This window comes from Cricetulus griseus (assembly GCF_003668045.3).
Source record: "Cricetulus griseus strain 17A/GY chromosome 1 unlocalized genomic scaffold, alternate assembly CriGri-PICRH-1.0 chr1_0, whole genome shotgun sequence".
NCBI lineage: Eukaryota > Metazoa > Chordata > Mammalia > Rodentia > Cricetidae > Cricetulus > Cricetulus griseus.
Genome location: NW_023276806.1, coordinates 256,933,470 through 256,948,984, shown reverse-complemented (window position 1 = coordinate 256,948,984; position 15,515 = coordinate 256,933,470). Strand labels below are relative to the sequence as shown.

Below are 15,515 nucleotides of genomic sequence, written 5' to 3'. Positions count from 1 at the left end.
GTACATGAGCATTGTGCCTGCATGGCATCAGATCCTGAGACTAGAGTTACTGATGGTTGTGGTCAAATCATAGCTCTCAGGAGTAGCCCATACTCTCAGCTACTGGGCCACTAGTGCGGTCCCCGTGTGGGTTTTGAAGCAAGATTTTGCCATGTAGCACAGGGTAGACTAAAACAACTTCCTCTGCCCTGTGAGTGCCACCAAAGATTACAGGAATAGGCCACCATGCCAGAGTACAGCAAAATTCTTGTTTTACATAAAACTGTCCAGACCTGTTTTCCCATGAGCCCTCTGGGGCATGGTGATCACTCCTTAAACCATAACTTGTAGAAGTGCATCGGTAAAGTGGGCCACATTGCCTTTAAGAAGAAATGTTCCCTACCTGAGACAGCTGACTTGTGCCTCCCTGCTTCTACACACAGCCCCAGGTACTTCAAGAGCCAAAGCAAGTTTTATTCCGGAATCTTTATTAAGGCAGCATGATAGAAATGGGCCACCAGCCCAAACCTTGTGGCCTAAGGAAAGACCTGTGTCAATAGGGCTTGGACCTCTCCAGATAGGCTCTGTCCTCCACAGCATCCATCCTTACTCAAACCCTCTGCTGGAAGACGAGGTACAGGGCCTCAGGAGAGGAAGGCACGGCCCCATCCCAGGCTGTAGCAGCTCCTGGACCACAAAGCGGTAGCAGAGGGGAGGGAAACAGCAACCACCAGGGTTACCACCGCTTGTGGGGTACAGGCCTCACTGTACCCTCTTACAGTTGTATTCAAAGCAATAAATTAAAATGACCATCAGCACCCCTCAAAGAGCCCTCAATCACAGAAGCTAAGCAGGAAGCAAAGCAAGAATTGGTAGGTTCTTGCCCCTCTGACCAAGGCCTAGGCTGTTCCCTCCAAGAGCAGCTGGGAGCATGGATTACACAGCAGCCATCTATTTGGTACCTCATGCACGGTTATCAGGATGCTTGAAGGACCCGAATCCAAATGCACTGACCCTAGGAGGGGCAACACCTTTGGAAGGAACTGGGGCGTTTTGGCAATTGAGAAAATTAGAGCCCCAGAGAGGAGGGACTCACAAGGAATGCTGGTGCATGGACTTTACCTGTTTGGATTTCTCTGACCAGCATGGCCCAGAACAGCTGAGCTGGTCAGGTGGGAAGGAGGAGGAGCTGACTGGCCATGCAGAGCCCTCATGGCCAACCAGCACCTTAGTGCACAACTGTGGGGATAGGCAGGACCTGGCCCCTTGGGCTTTGTGAGGGGAAGGAGGACCCCCCATCGGGCTTCCGATATAGCATGGATTGTTCCTAGAGGAAGGGAAGGGGTGGCAGTGGCCCCTCCTCTGCTTGGTGGCCACCTGAGGGGGCCTGTCCCAAGCTACAGGTGGATGGCTGTGACATCTGTGGGAGTGCTGGTCTGACTGGGCCCCTGGCTGCTAGAGCCCCGGGGGGCTTTGGGCACTGGGCTGGGGGCAGTCTGGGCAGCTTCCCTGAGGCTCTCCCGGAGGGCAGCTTCGATCTGCTCCTGACAGGCTCGCAGGCAGTCCTAGGAAGAACAACAAGGTCAGTAACAACAGGCAGGTGCAAGGGAAAGGCCACCCCCCTGCACATCGGGAAGTCTGGGGAGGTTAGGCCACAACCCAGCCCAGGAATTGGGTCTCAGTTCTCAGAAACTGGCAAGAGGATGTGGCAAGGGTGTGAGAGCAGCCCTGCATCTGACACCAAGTCTCCCACCCCTTGGTGCAGCATACCACTGGCAAGAGAGGGGCAGCTACATGTGTGTCCTTCATCCCACCTGATCCTCTCCAGAGGCAGGAGATAAAAGGCCACAGAAGCAGGCAAAATTGTACAACTGGAGTTGGGGGTGGATGCTGCCCTCTTCTGGGGATTTGAGGGATAACACTGCTTTTTGTGAATGGGGCCTGAGACTTACCACTTCCGTGCCTGTGATTCCTGCCAGCAACTCTGTAAGCTCATCTGCAGACATAGAGCTGGCTCCTAGGCCTTGAACTGCAGCCCCAATGCTGCCTGTAGCGATCATGGATGGAGGGTACATTGCAAAGGTGTAATCTTGTAAAAGAAAGGGAGCCATGAGAAGAGTCATCTTATACCTCTGTTTCCTGTTACAGCATGCCAGGTTGCATGGATGCAGCATACTGGGAACCCCCAGTGGTGGGTGGGGTGACTCAGGGACAATGGGAGTGTTTGGTGTGTGTGTCCATGGTGCTGGCATCTGACTGAGGCATGCACAAAATCACTGAACCACTATACCCCACCCAACCTTCTGAGATCTGAGAACAGCAAAATTTCCTTCCACCCAGGCTGGACCTGGTCAGGAACTAGAGAATACCCAAACCCCTAGGGTGGGGGCCTCAGGCTAGTCAGTGCCTCATACCTCCATCCCAGGATCACCAAGATCCTATATGAGGGGCTCAGAGGTTAAGAGCACTGACTGCTCTTCCAGAGGTCCTGAGTTCAATTCCCAGCAACCACATGGTGGCTCAAAACCATCCGTTATGAGACCTGGTGCCCTCTTCTGGTGTGCAGATATACATGGAAGCAGAATGTTGTATACATAATAAATAAAATCTTAAAAAAAAAAAAAAGATCCTATATGAATAGTTCTGAGTATGGAAACAATCTCCTGATTACTATTTAGCCTTCAAATCATGGTTTTTCCCAAACTGGAAAACCCCGTGTCCAAGGTTCTTACCTGTAGCACAGAGGGCCAAAAAGGTCTGGGCATGCTTTTTGACCAAGGACTGTCGGTCACTGGGCAGAGAAAGGCGGTGCAGAATCAGAGCCAGGAAATCGTGTGCAATCACAGCAGCCAGGTCCCACTTGAGCTTCCCCAGGACCAGCACCTCCCATTCCTGGAGAAAGGGGATGAGCATGGAGTCAGTGGCTGGCAAAACAGGTCAGGATATGGCAGAAGATTTACAGTTCTACTTCTGGCTGCAGGAGTTAGCACCTTGGAATGATGAATTCAGGGCATTTTCTTGAGCATCTATTCATCATTACTGGGTACTAGAATGGCATGACATCCCTCTTAGTCTTCCCATGAATGTGAGGCCAGCATCAGTTGAAGCAGAAAGACTAAACTGCAAGGACTTCAGAAGGGGAGCCACAGTCATTAGCCTGTCCCTCCCTGGCCCTGCATCTCAGCCTGGTCTCTTAAAGAGACAGAATGAACATGAGGCACTCCTGAGGTTCCTCAAAGGGGAGATTACCCAACCCCACCCACACCCCTTTTGTGGGACACCAGGGGTGGGTCCTGTCTCAAGACACGGAGGCCAAGCCAAACAGGATGAATCCAGATAGCCCCTGAGGCATCTGCCCAAGCCTACATAACCAATAAGAGGTCATAGTAGTAGTCTAGGAGCCCCAACCCCAGCTCATTTGTCTGGGTTTCCAAGTCCTGGCCTGAGTTGCATTTCCGAGTTGCACACATGAGGATTTCTTCATTGTTTTATCTCAGGAAGGAACTCATGGGTTTGACTCCTCAATGAGGTACAAATGTCAGCCCCACCCAACCTCTTCCAGGACCCCAGCAACAGCTGTCCCTCTCTCTGTCCCACGACCTAGGTGTCAGCCCCAGGGTACTTAGAAGAGCCTACAGAAAAAGCCTGGGCCAGAGCCAGAAGTAAGGCACAGAGGCTTGCCCTGGTAACCAACAGCATCCAGCCTCCAAGGAAGCAAGAGGCAACCAGACTGTGTGGGGTCCTCACTGAGGGAAGGTGGCCACCCTCCCCGATATCCAGACAACATGAGAATCCCAGCCCCACCTCCCGAACACCATGGTTGGCTGCATACTGCTCATCCCTGGCTTTAAGGCGTTCTGGTCAGTGCCATACAGTTGGAATTTCCCCTCCTTTCTCGGGCCCTGCGATGCAAGGGTTTAGACTGCTGGAGTTCTTAGAGGTCCCTTACAGCTCTGACCGCAGGCCACTCAGCGCAGGCCTCTAGGAGAAGGCTTGCCTATTCTGAAAACCTCCCCTCACACACACACTAATGTAGACCACCCTAATCTCTGCACAAAGAGGAAGTCTCCTACCTCCCTGCCTCAATCCCTCGAAAACATCTTGCTCCCTGGCTGTGGAAACTACCAGATTCATCACAAAGAGCTGTGGGGCCTCCCTGATTCCCAACTCAGGCCTCCCATCAGCTGCTTGACAGGGAGAGGAATCCAGTTCCCCGACTCAAGGCAGTCAGGGGCCCCAGTACCCTAGCTTCCCAGCCAGCCAATCACATTAGCCTGCCTGCTGCCCTCCTCCCTAGGAGATGGGGCCCAGAGACTCCTTTCAGGGTCAGGGAAGGCTTGGCTAGCCACAGAATAAGGTGGAGGGAGGTGCCAGCTCACCCACCCTCTCCCCCAGACCCTGTGGGAGATGATGTTCAAGCTCTATTCCAGATTCAAGCAGTTCCTCCACCTCCTCCCTAGACTCCTCGGGGCAGGGCAAAACCCAACCGATTTTTGCCCCGCCTGGAGGAGCCCAGCCCATGTTCCCAGCAAGAGACCCCAAGGAGCCACTTCCCAAACCACAGGAGTGACAGCAGCTCCCCACAGGGTTATGAAAGCCCTTGGTCTGAGTGGGAGGGCAAGGGGACCAGCATCATTATCACATCGAAGCAGCTGCAGCTCGGCTCCCTGTCTCTTCGGCCTTTGGCTAAGAGGCAAAGGGAGAAACCCTTCCACCGGCCCAGGGCAGCTGCTCTCGTTTTTTCAGAAGACAAGGAAGGGTGGGTAGGGAAGGGGCTCTGTCTTTGGGAATAGAAGGGAAAGGGATGAAAACACCTCAGCACTTCCTTCCAGCAATCAGGGCCTGGCTTTAATCAGCTCTGGGAGGCTTTTCCATCACAAAGTCCACACGGGGATAAAGACTCATGCAAGGCAGCCCCCTCCCCCACGTGAAGCACATTCCACTCCGGTGGGGGTGTGCAGACATGCCCTGCTGCTGCCAATAAATAACTCATGGTGGCTGTGTAAACCCAGAGGCAAAGTACTGGTGTATAGACCAGCAACTGGACTGGTTGCTATCTGGGGTAACCCCACTATGGTCAGAGGAAGGGGGTTCATTTGGTTTTAAGCCTGCAACTAAAGCACAACTACCACACTACATGGCCTTTGTCCCACCCCAGTTCTTTTCCAAAATACTGGCCTAGGGCGAGGGGAGGGTTGGTGAGTGAGGGACTGAGCTTGGAGTTCTCTTTTCTAGTACATAGGGCGACAGTATTTGAGAGCGGGGGGGGGGGCGCCACAGAGGGGGATTCCACACGCACCCGCAACTGCCAAGGAGCCACAGCTTGGTCCGTATAGATGCAAAGCTTCTCAATAGTCAGGGGCGTGGTTTCGCGCAGCTTAGAGGCCAGCAACAGGCAAACAGTACCGAGGAGCTGCAATTGCGCCTTTCGGGTGGGGACGCAAGACAGGTAGCGATCCAGGTAGTTCATGGCCAGAGGGAAGACATCCTCCTCGCAGCGCTGCTCCTCACACACCTGAGGGATGGCGCACGAGTCATTGCTAGGGAAGGACCAAGTGAAACGCAGCAGCATGGGGGGTGGAGGGAGAGTGGAATGTGGAGCAAAAAATAAACAGAGACGGGATAAACTTACAGTGACAAGAATCAATAACCGAGGAGGATGCGCCCTCCCCAAGGTGACCCCCCCACTTCCTTTGCCTGGCCTCCTCCCCACCCCTGAGTGGTGGGGGTGTAAAGGAGAGAAGCCCTTGCTCACGAGGGATTCCAGACTCCCCTCCCCCACGGCGAGCGGAAGGGGGACGGAAGGGTCGCCTAGAGAGAATTGGGACCTTACCCTCATTACCACCACCCACTGCACACACACTCCCAAGGGGAAGGGAGGGAACTCCTGCCGCGGTCTCCCGCACTTTTCATTTCCCTGTGGACCGGAACCGAGCGCGCGCCACCCCCACCAGCTTCCCCCGCCAGAACCCCGCGACAGACACAGGAACCAGTTCTAGGGCTAAGGCGGTCGGTCGAGCCCCAGACTTTTCCAAGCACGCTCTCGGAGAACTACAGGCGAGGAAGGAAGCAGGAGACACCGAGAGAAGCCAGAGGGGAAATAGTGGCCCTTAGCCCGCTTTCCCGACCTGAAGTGAAGTTTAGTTACAGTGCCAAGTGACTGGCAGTCTCAGAAGAAGCCGATCGGGATTGGGGAAAGGAAGGGGACAGAACGCAGGCAGCTGGCTAGGGTGGATGCCTGTGTGAAAAGGCCAGGCCCCTCAAGTCGGGGCCGCCAAAGCATCTTGAAGACTGTGGTCCGATTCATGATGCCCCGACAGGGCAACTTGGATTTGCCCAGAGCCGGAGGTGGGGGTAGGGTGAGGAGAGGGGACCGGTCCGGGCCTTACCTCCAGCATCCAGTACGCCAGCATCTTCCGCATGTGCGGCTTGATCTCCTTTTGCACGCACTGGAAGTAGGAGGCTCGCGGCACGTAGCGCTCCTCCAGGCGGAGCAAGCTCTGCAGGACACGCTGGTCCCCCAGCAGCCTCGGGTCGGGCCCGGCCCGGGGCGCGTGCCGGGTGCCCTCGCAACACAGCAGCTCCATCCTGAGGCGGCTCACGGGCGAGAGCAGGAGTGCGGGCTGGCGAGTCCTTGGAGACGCGACGCGCACGAGGGAGAGCGCGGGGTGCGGGCGGGTCTGGCGCTGGCGCTGGCACTGTACGGAGAAGCCCCAGCCCGCCCGCCACCCGCGCGCACCGCTTCCCTGACAGGCGCCCCGCCCCTCGCGACGATGTAGCAACCGTGGAATGCTCCGACGTCACAACGTTCCAAGGGGGCGGGGCCGCAGACGGAAAGGGCTGGCGGGCGTAATCCCCTCCTTCCCCGCAGCCCATTGGTCCGCGGGGCGCCGGCTTCTGCAGGCTTCCGGGCCCTCGGGGCCCTCCTGACCAAGACGGTGGAGAGAACTTTCTGGGAGGGTGCCCTCTTCCCCATCAATGGGCCGTCTTGACTCTAGCCACCCAGGAAAGAATTACTCGCCCAAAGTTATCCATTCATTCACGTTTGCACCCTACTTCACTGCTCCAGGGAATGTTAATAGCTGCATATCTGGGTCGCTCCTACCTCAAGGTGCATTCCAGGTCTTTATTTTGCAGACCACCAAACTGAAGCACAGTGGTAGTTGAAGAGACCTCACTGTCAGTCCAGGGAAACCCGGCTCCAGAATTTTGTCTACTTAAATGAATTCCACAGACTTGCTGCAGCACCATCTGGCAGCTGAGCAGGAAGGTAAAGAAAGGGTCATGTCACCAAGGCTGACAACCTGAGTGTGATCCCTGTGACCCACACGGTGGAAGAAAAGAATCAACTCCCATAAGGTGTCCTCTGACTTCCACACTAACGCTGTAACATACCACCACACCACACACCACCCGGTATGCACGCGCACGCACACACACAAATTATAAAAATGAAAAAGCAAATGAACAAATGCAGTTTCTCAGGGTCCGCTGAACGGGACACTGCACTGTTTCCAGATTCGTGGAACAACTTAAGTATAGGTGGTGTTTGTCGAAATCAGCATATTAAAAGCCCCACGGTGATGGTGCACGCCTTTAATCCCAGCACTAAAGAGACAGAGGCAGGCAGATCTCTGAGTTCCAGGCCAGCCTGGTCTACAGAATGAGTTCCCCAACCCATGGGGCAGGGGAGGGGGGGGGGGCAAGAGAGAGACAGACAGACAGAGAGGGAGAGAAAAGAGAGAGAGAGAGAGAGAGAGAGAGAGAGAGAGAGAGAGAGAGAGAGAGAGAGAAGCTGAGGATATATATCCAGTTGGTAGAGTGCCTGTTTAGCATGCTCAAAGCTCAGGGTTCAATAACCAGCACTGTAGAACCTGGAATGTTGTCCTACACCTGTAAGACCAGCACTTGGGAGGTGGAAACAGGAGGATCAAAAATTCAAGGTCACAAATCAGTGATGGAAAACAACTTTAATCCCAGCACTCAGGAGACAGAAGCAGGCAGATCTCTGAGTTTGAGGCCAGCCTGGTCTATGAGTTCCAAGAGAGCCAGAGCTACACAGAGAAACCCTGTCTGGAAAAACTAAAAATAAATAAATAAATAAATAAATAAAGTCCCAGGTTATTTTTGGCTACCTAATGAGTTCAGTGCCAGCCAGGGCTATATAAGATCCTATCTCAGTAACAAAAACAACCAAACCAAATAATAATAATATAGTGGCTGCTTATGGAAATAATACTAGAACTTCAAAGGTTGAGAAAACTACAGTAAATTTCCAGACCAGCCTGGACTAGAACAAAACTAAAAACAAAAAAACATCATATTGCAGAGTTGGACATGATGGCACATGCCTGAGATCAAACACTCGGGAGGAGGGAGGAGGCCTGTGGACAATTCCAGGCCAGCCAGAGCCTGGAAGATGAAGAAGATGAAGGAGATGGAGGAGATGGAGGAGGAAGAGGAGGAGGAGGAGGAGAAGGAAGAAAGAAAGAAAGAAGAAAGGCTGGGGTGTAGTATGGTGGCACACACCTTTAATGCCAGCACTTTGGAGACAGAGAGAGGCAGGTAGATTTCTGTGAGTTCAAAGCCATCCCGGTCTAAGTAAAGAGTTCTAGGCCAGCCAGAGCTACACAGTGAGACTATCTCAAAAACAAAAATAGAAGAAAAGAAGGAAGGAAAGGAGAAAGAGAAAAGGAGGGAAAGAAAGAAGACAGGGACTGACCCCTGAGGGACTGCTGTCACCTCAGCCCAAGTGAGCTTCAGCACAGAGAAGACAATGGATATGCATGAGGTCATCTGCCTGCTGGGCACCAAGCAAGGGTTCAGTATCCACCACTGCATCCTCTCCTGGACAAATGAGGCATAATGGGATTAGCTCACAGAAGGTCACCTCTCCAGGGGTTTCTTTGTTGAGTGGTTTCCTTGTCTGACCATACAGCCCCACATCCACCTTGAACTTTCCCACTCCTCGTCTGTTTTCCAAGTGTGTACCACCATGCTTTATTGCAAACTGTACACTTTAAAAACTGGGAAGCGGGGGGCTGGAGGATGATGGCTCAGCAGTTAAGGGCACTGGCTGCTCTTCCAGAGGACCTGGGTTCAATTTCCAGCACCCACATGGCAGCTCACAACTGTCTGTAACTCCAAGATCTGACAGCCTCACACAGACATGCATACAGCAAAACACCAATGCACATAAAATAAATAAATTATTTATTTTAATAATTTATTTATTAATAAATAAGCGGGCACTTTCTGAAACAAGGTCTTAGTTACCCAGGCTGGCTTTGAATTTACTCTATAATCGAGGCTGGATTTGATCTGCCATTACCTTCCAATTGCATGCACCTGTTAGTTTTTTGTTTTGTTTTGTTTTGTTTTGTTTTGTTTTGACAGGCCCTGCTATGTAGCACTGGCCTATGAAGAGCCTCCATCTTGCAACAATCCTGCTGCCTGCTCCATTCAAATCCTGGGATTACAGGCATGCACCACCAAACTTCCTGTCCTTAAGGACAAAGACAAAGTCCTGTATGGCTGCATGTTAGAGGGATACACCACCTCCCTGTAACACCAACAACAGAAACAGGTCTTCATGTAATTGTACTATATTCCAGAACCAAACATACCTGAGATGTAATAAATCATCTCGTCTACACAACAACCTTACGGGAAGTATATTATTTTACCCATTCCCTTTGGGGGGGGGGGTTCTCTCTGTAGCCTTGGCTGTCCTGGAACTCACTCTGTTGACAAGGCTGGCCCTGAACTACGAGATCCACCTGCCTCTGCCTTCTGAATGAGGGGATTAAAGGGGTTCACCACCACCTCCTGGCTATTTTGCCCCTTTTAATGGGGGCTGGGGTGCTAATACTCAGATTGAGTGACTAAGTAACCATTGAGAGGTCACACAGCTATCGAGTGATGGAGGCAGGCTGCAGTCCAGTCTAGCTCCTGAGCTCAAGCCCTTGCAGCAGGGGAGGGGGTCAGGAGGGAGAACAGGAGAGAGAGATGCTGGGGTTCAAAGCCGGGCAGTTGGTGCATGCTAGGCAGGTATGCTCTACCACTGAGCTACATCTCTAACCCCCGGGTTCCATTTACTTTAAAGTATTAGAGTTTGAAAACAAAAACAAGGAAGGTAGCTGCCAGGAAGAGGGAGATAGATTGAAGAAGAGAGAAAGTCATGCTTTTTTAGTCAGGACCAGCAACAGAGGAGATCTGTAAGCATCTGTAGAAATGGAATGGGAGAAATCAGAGAAAAAAAAAAAAAAGTGGGGGTTGGGGGGAATCCCAGAGCACCAGGACAAACATGCTTAGGAATTTGGAGAAGAGAATAAGGGGAAAGAAAAAGTTAAACACGCTTGAGTTAGGAAATGGGGGAGGCTTAGCAGTGGAGGTTGTCCCACCCCAGCTCTTGACCACCTCATCCACTTGTCTCTTGTGCTGTCCCATGAGTGTATATTGACTTATCCCTTGTTGGTCTCTTAACAGAGAAAGGAAGGGCGCCCAGAGACAGCTGAGTTCTAGAAGTGGCTTTGTCTTCAAGAGCCCCTCTGTCTGGGGTCTTCAGGGCTAAGGAGCTAGCCAGCTACATGAAGGACGGCTGCTGAAGGAGCACATTGCTCCTCCGAGAACTCCTGAGAGGTGCACCGGTGTGCTTCACCATCACTGCTCTTCGAAGGTAGAGCTAAGAAGACCAAGCAACAAAGCAAGGACTGGGGATGTACTCAGTGGGTAGAGTGTTTGATTTATATGATTGAAGCCCTAAATTCAATTCCCAACACTAGGTAAAAGGAAGAAATGATGGAGCAAACCCAGGTGCAGTGGCGCACTCGGTAATCTCGGCACTCAGGTGTACTGCACACGCTGGTAATCTCAGCACTCAGGTATACTGCACACACTGGTAATCTCAGCACTCAGGTATACTGGTTCACACTGGTAATCTCAGCACTCAGGAGGCAGAAGCAGGAAGATCCAAAGTACAAACCTACCCTGGGCTATGGGAGACGGAGACGCTTGTCTCAAAGAAAGAACAGATAAGAAGGCAGATGACCAGGGGAAGTAAATGGAAGCGCTTCAGGCCAGGTGCATCCAATTACAAAAAGTTACTCAATGAAATGGCAAATTAGTGGAGAGCTGGAATGAAAAGTCACAGGCCAGAGGCAAAGCCCCAAGGAAGAGGGACACCAAGCCTCCTTCCTCCTCCCACTCCCTCACCTCTTTATCATAGGAATGTCTCCATTTGAGACCCAGAAGGGGCAACCAGGTGACAGGCGAGGCCAATCATCTCACAGTTACTTCAGATCACTGAACTGACAAGGAGAGAACCAGGTATAGGCTAAGATGAAGGGACACCACCCCAAACAGGAAGGTGGACAAAGGCTGCACTCAGTTCAAACTCTGGGTGCACACCCATGACTCTGAGGAAAGACTGTCCTCTTCTGTCTGCTTCTCTTTTCCTCCAGTTGGGTAATAACAAAGGTCCTTACCCTAGAGGGGTTTTCTGAAGACCAAAGGGCTAAAAGTATCTTGCACACATCTGGGGCAAAGAGAACATGCAAAGACAGTAGTTTCTAAACTCACCATGGTGGTCCACATCTATAATCCTAGCACTCCTGAGTCTGAGGCAGAAGGATTGCTGTAGGTTCAAGGCCAGTCTGGGCTACCCTGTTCTCCTAATTCTTCAAAAAAAAAGTTGTTTCTGGCCGGGCGTTGGTGTCGCACGCTTTTAATCCAGCACTTGGGAGGCAGAGGCAGGCGGGTCTCTGTGAGTTTGAGGCCAGCCTGGTCTACCGAGTGAGTTCCAGGACAGCCAGAGATACACAGAGAAACCCTGTCTCAAAACAAACAAACAAGAAAAAGTTCTTGTGGACCAGAGTTTGGTTCTCAGAACCAAGCTTCACGGGGGTCCAATGTTTCTGGCTTCCACGGGCACATGAACACTCACATATGCATGAACACTTACTCACAAATAAAAAGCTAATTTTGTTTTAAGATCAAGATCATCTTCAGCTATTTAGTGAGTTTGAAGGCAGACTGGACTACATGAAACCCTATCTCGCACTCGGGAGGCAAAGGCAGGGGAATCTCTGTGGGTTCGAGGCCAGCCTGGTCTCCAGAGCGAGTGCCAGGATAGGCTCCAAAGCTACACAGAGAAACCCTGTCTCAAAAAAACAAAAAAACAAAAAAAAGGAAAGAAAGAATCCCTATCTCGAAGAGATAGAGGGAGGGAGGGAGGGAGGGAGGGAGGGAGGGAGGGAGGGAGGGAGGGAGGGAGGGAGGGAAGGGAAGGGAAAAGGAAAAAAAAAAACAGAAGAAAGCACGGAGACCTTGGGAGGGTGACAGGGTGGGGATTGGGGGAGTGACTATGCACAAAGTTCAATGACAGATACTTTAGAGATTTTCATAGCAAAAAGACTCTAGAATTACAAAAGGGCAACACTCCAGAAGCTTTTGGTAACATTGATTTTTTTTTTTTTTTTTTTTTTTTTTTTTTTTTTTTTTTTTTTTTTTTTTTTTGGTTTTGGTTTTTCAAAGACAGGGTTTCTCTGTGTAGCTTTGGAGCCTATCCTGGCACTCGCTCTGGAGACCAGGCTGACCTCGAACTCACAGAGATCTGCCTGCCTATGCCACCCAAGTGCTGGGACTAAAGGCATGCGCCACCAACGCCTGCTCCAAGAGTTTCTTCATCAATAGGGAAACCTTCCTGGAAGTTGGGTGATAATCAAGTGGGAGAAAACATTCTTGTGTGGTTTTGTCTTGTTGTTTTAATATTATGTTACATGTCATATTCTGAATGTGTGTCCTAAGAACAATATGGGCATAGTTTGTTTACTCATTTTTGAGACAGGGTTTCACTATGTATTCCTGACTGGCCTGGAGCTCACTCTGTAGACTAGGCTGGCCTTGAACTTGATTCACTCTCCTGTGTTTCCAGAGTGCTGAGATTAAAGCCATCCATGCCTGGCCAGAAAGTAATTTTTGTTGCTGTTGTTTTTGTTTCGTTTTGCTTTGTTTTAATTTTTATTTTTTTCGAGACAGGGTTTCTCTGTATTGTTTTGGAGCATGGCCTGGGACTCGCTCTGTAGATCAGGCTGGCCTCGAACTTACAGAGATAGGACTCCTGATGCCTCTTAGGCGTTTGCCGCTGCCACCACACTGCAAGAATGTAATTTTTTTAAAAAGTAAAAATATCAATGTTAGCCGGGCGTTGGTGGCACACGCCTTTAATCCCAGCACTCAGGAGGCAGAGGCGGGCAGATCTCTTTGAGTTCCAGGACAGCCTGATCTATATAGTGAGTTCAGGACAGGCAGAGCTATTTATAGTAAGACGCTGTCTTGAGATAAACAAAAGAGAAGAAAGAAAGGAAGAAAGAAAGAAAGAAAGAAAGAAAGAAAGAAAGAAAGAAAGAAAGACAGAAAGAAAGAGAGAGGGTGGGAGGGAGGGAGGCTATAAACTAATTAATTAAAAGCACTTGTTGAGAAATCAAGACAACCTGATTGGCCCACATAAATGCTGGACACAGTTGCAGGCGCCTATAACCCAGCATGGGACAGATGGGACAGAAATAAGGACAGGTGCAGCTTCCTGGCTAGTTAGCCTAGTCTAAACAGCAAGCTTTAGTTTTAATGAAAGACTGTCTCAAATAAATAAAAGCTGGTGGCGTTGTTGTTTTGTTCATGTTTCTAAGGCAAGGTCTACCTGGCTTAGACTCACTGTGAACATGTCTGGTCTCAAGACTGTGGCTATCCTGCCTCTGCCTTCCCAGGGCTGGGTTACAGGGATGTATATACTACCACGCACCAGCTGTAAAGCAAAGATATCTATACCCATAGATACATTTCAGACAGCATCTTCTGTAGTCCAGGCTAGCCTCATATTCATTTTGTAGATGAAGATGTCCAAGAACTTCTGATCCTCCTTGACTCTATTCTCTCCTGAATTCTAGGATTATAGGCACATGACACTGTGACCAGTTTATTCAATGTGGGGACCAACTGAGGGCCTCTTACAGGTTAGGCAAGTAGTCTACCCACTACGTTATAGCTATCTCCACGTTAAAACTATTACATTTTATTTTAAATGTGCTGTGTTCCAACATGCATGTGCATGCTACTCCATATGTGGAAGTCAGTAGACAACTTGAGAGAATTAGTTTTCTTTTTTTTTTTTTCATGTAGGTTCAGGTCACCAGGCTTGGCAGCAAGAATCTTTACCTGCTGGCCATCTTGCAGGCCCCATTATGTTGTTATGATTTATTTATTTATACATAAAGCCTAACTATGTAGCCATGGCTGTCCTAGAACTCACTAGGTAGACCAGGCTGGCCTCAAATTAACAAAGATCTGCCTGCCCTTGGCTCCTGAGTGCTGGGATTAAAGACATGTGCCACCACAACCAGCTCAAACCTAGGTCTTTTTTTTTTTTTTGGAGGGGGGGTTTCTCTGTGGTTTTGGAGCCTATCCTGCAACGAGCTCTTGTATACCAGGCTGGTCTCAAACTCACAGAGATCCGCCTGCCTCTGTCTCCCAAGTGCTGGGATTAGAGGCGGGTGCCACCAACACTCAGCCAAACCTAGGTCTTTAAGCTTGTCCAATAAGTGCTTTCAACTGAACCACCTCACTGAGACATTTTGCTGCTTCTCCCCGCCCCCCCTTTTTTTTCCTTCAGATACCATCTCATGAAGCCCAAGCTGGCTTCTAACTTGATGGGTAGTTAAGAATAACCTTGAACTTTTTTTTTTTTTTTTTTTTTTTTTTTTGAGGCAAGGTATCAAGTAGCTCAGGCTAGGCTTAAACTTGACATGGCCTGGAACTCCTGCTCCTTCTGCCTTTACCTTTCCTGTGCAGGAACAGTAGGTCATTGCAGCGTGTAGCATCATGCACAGTTTGTGTATTGCTAAGGATGGAACCTGGGGCCTCTTACACGCTAGGCAAGTAGCTAAGCATTCTAGCAACCAAGCTATGTTTATACACTCCCTAGCCTTTTGTTTTGTTTTACCTTTTTCAGACAGGGTTTTGCTGTGCACCCTGACTTACCAGGTACTCACTATGTAGCCTAGGCTGGCAACTCTCTTGCTTCACAAAAGAGCACAGGTAAATGCTACCACAAAGCTACATTCTTAACCACTGTGCTGTGATGCTGGGGCAGTCTCTGCCATCTTGCAATGAAAAAACAGGGCCTAGTAGATTACCAGAATGAATCTCCCTCCTGGGTGTCATTGTTGAGCTACTGATTAACCAGTCCTGAGGCTACCTCTGGACTTTCTTTGATGAGTGGAGTAATGCCTCTTCCTTATTGTTTAAATCACTTTCACTCTTTAAGTATAAGTTTGATTCACTGGGCTAGCCTTCACCTACACACTGGGTTAGCCTTCAGCAGCAAACAGGCAGAGTCTTACAAACATTTAAGAAAGATGTCATTACCAACTCAGAGAATATCAAGAGGGGTGACTTCTTAACTAATTTTATTTTACTTTATTAACCTTTATTTATTTGGGGCTGTACATGGTAGTGCACGCCTTTATAATCTCACCACT

The 15,515-nt window shown here is 50.1% G+C and overlaps 1 protein-coding gene across 2 annotated transcripts; it reads right to left on the bottom strand.

The window, feature by feature from the left end:
* Positions 1 to 446: 446 nt before the first annotated feature.
* Positions 447 to 6,761, bottom strand: Ccnd3 (cyclin D3). Of its 2 annotated transcripts, XM_035450952.1 has the most exons (5): positions 6,369 to 6,754; positions 5,279 to 5,494; positions 2,712 to 2,871; positions 1,932 to 2,068; positions 447 to 1,544 (listed from the first exon to the last, which is right to left on the bottom strand). In XM_035450952.1, exons 1-5 carry the CDS (start codon positions 6,564 to 6,566, stop codon positions 1,377 to 1,379), a joined length of 879 nt encoding a protein of 292 aa, XP_035306843.1. In that variant the 5' UTR covers positions 6,567 to 6,754; the 3' UTR covers positions 447 to 1,376. The 2 variants fall into 2 exon arrangements, with proteins under 2 accessions (XP_035306843.1, XP_035306844.1); XM_035450953.1 differs by lacking the exon at positions 5,279 to 5,494 and having other exon boundaries at positions 6,369 to 6,761.
* Between the last annotated feature and the right edge of the window lie 8,754 nt (positions 6,762 to 15,515).

What these genes read in the sequence shown, in the direction of transcription:
- Ccnd3 (XM_035450952.1), bottom strand. Translation starts at nt 6,566, where the DNA reads ATGGAGCTGCTGTGTTGCGAGGGCACCCGGCACGCGCCCCGGGCCGGG. An exon ending in TGGCTCCTTGGCAGTTGCGG is followed by an intron (nt 2,872 to 5,278) that starts GTGCGTGTGGAA and finishes CCCTTTCTCCAG; the next exon opens with GAATGGGAGGTGCTGGTCCT. An exon ending in TTTGGCCCTCTGTGCTACAG is followed by an intron (nt 2,069 to 2,711) that starts GTAAGAACCTTG and finishes TTCTTTTACAAG; the next exon opens with ATTACACCTTTGCAATGTAC.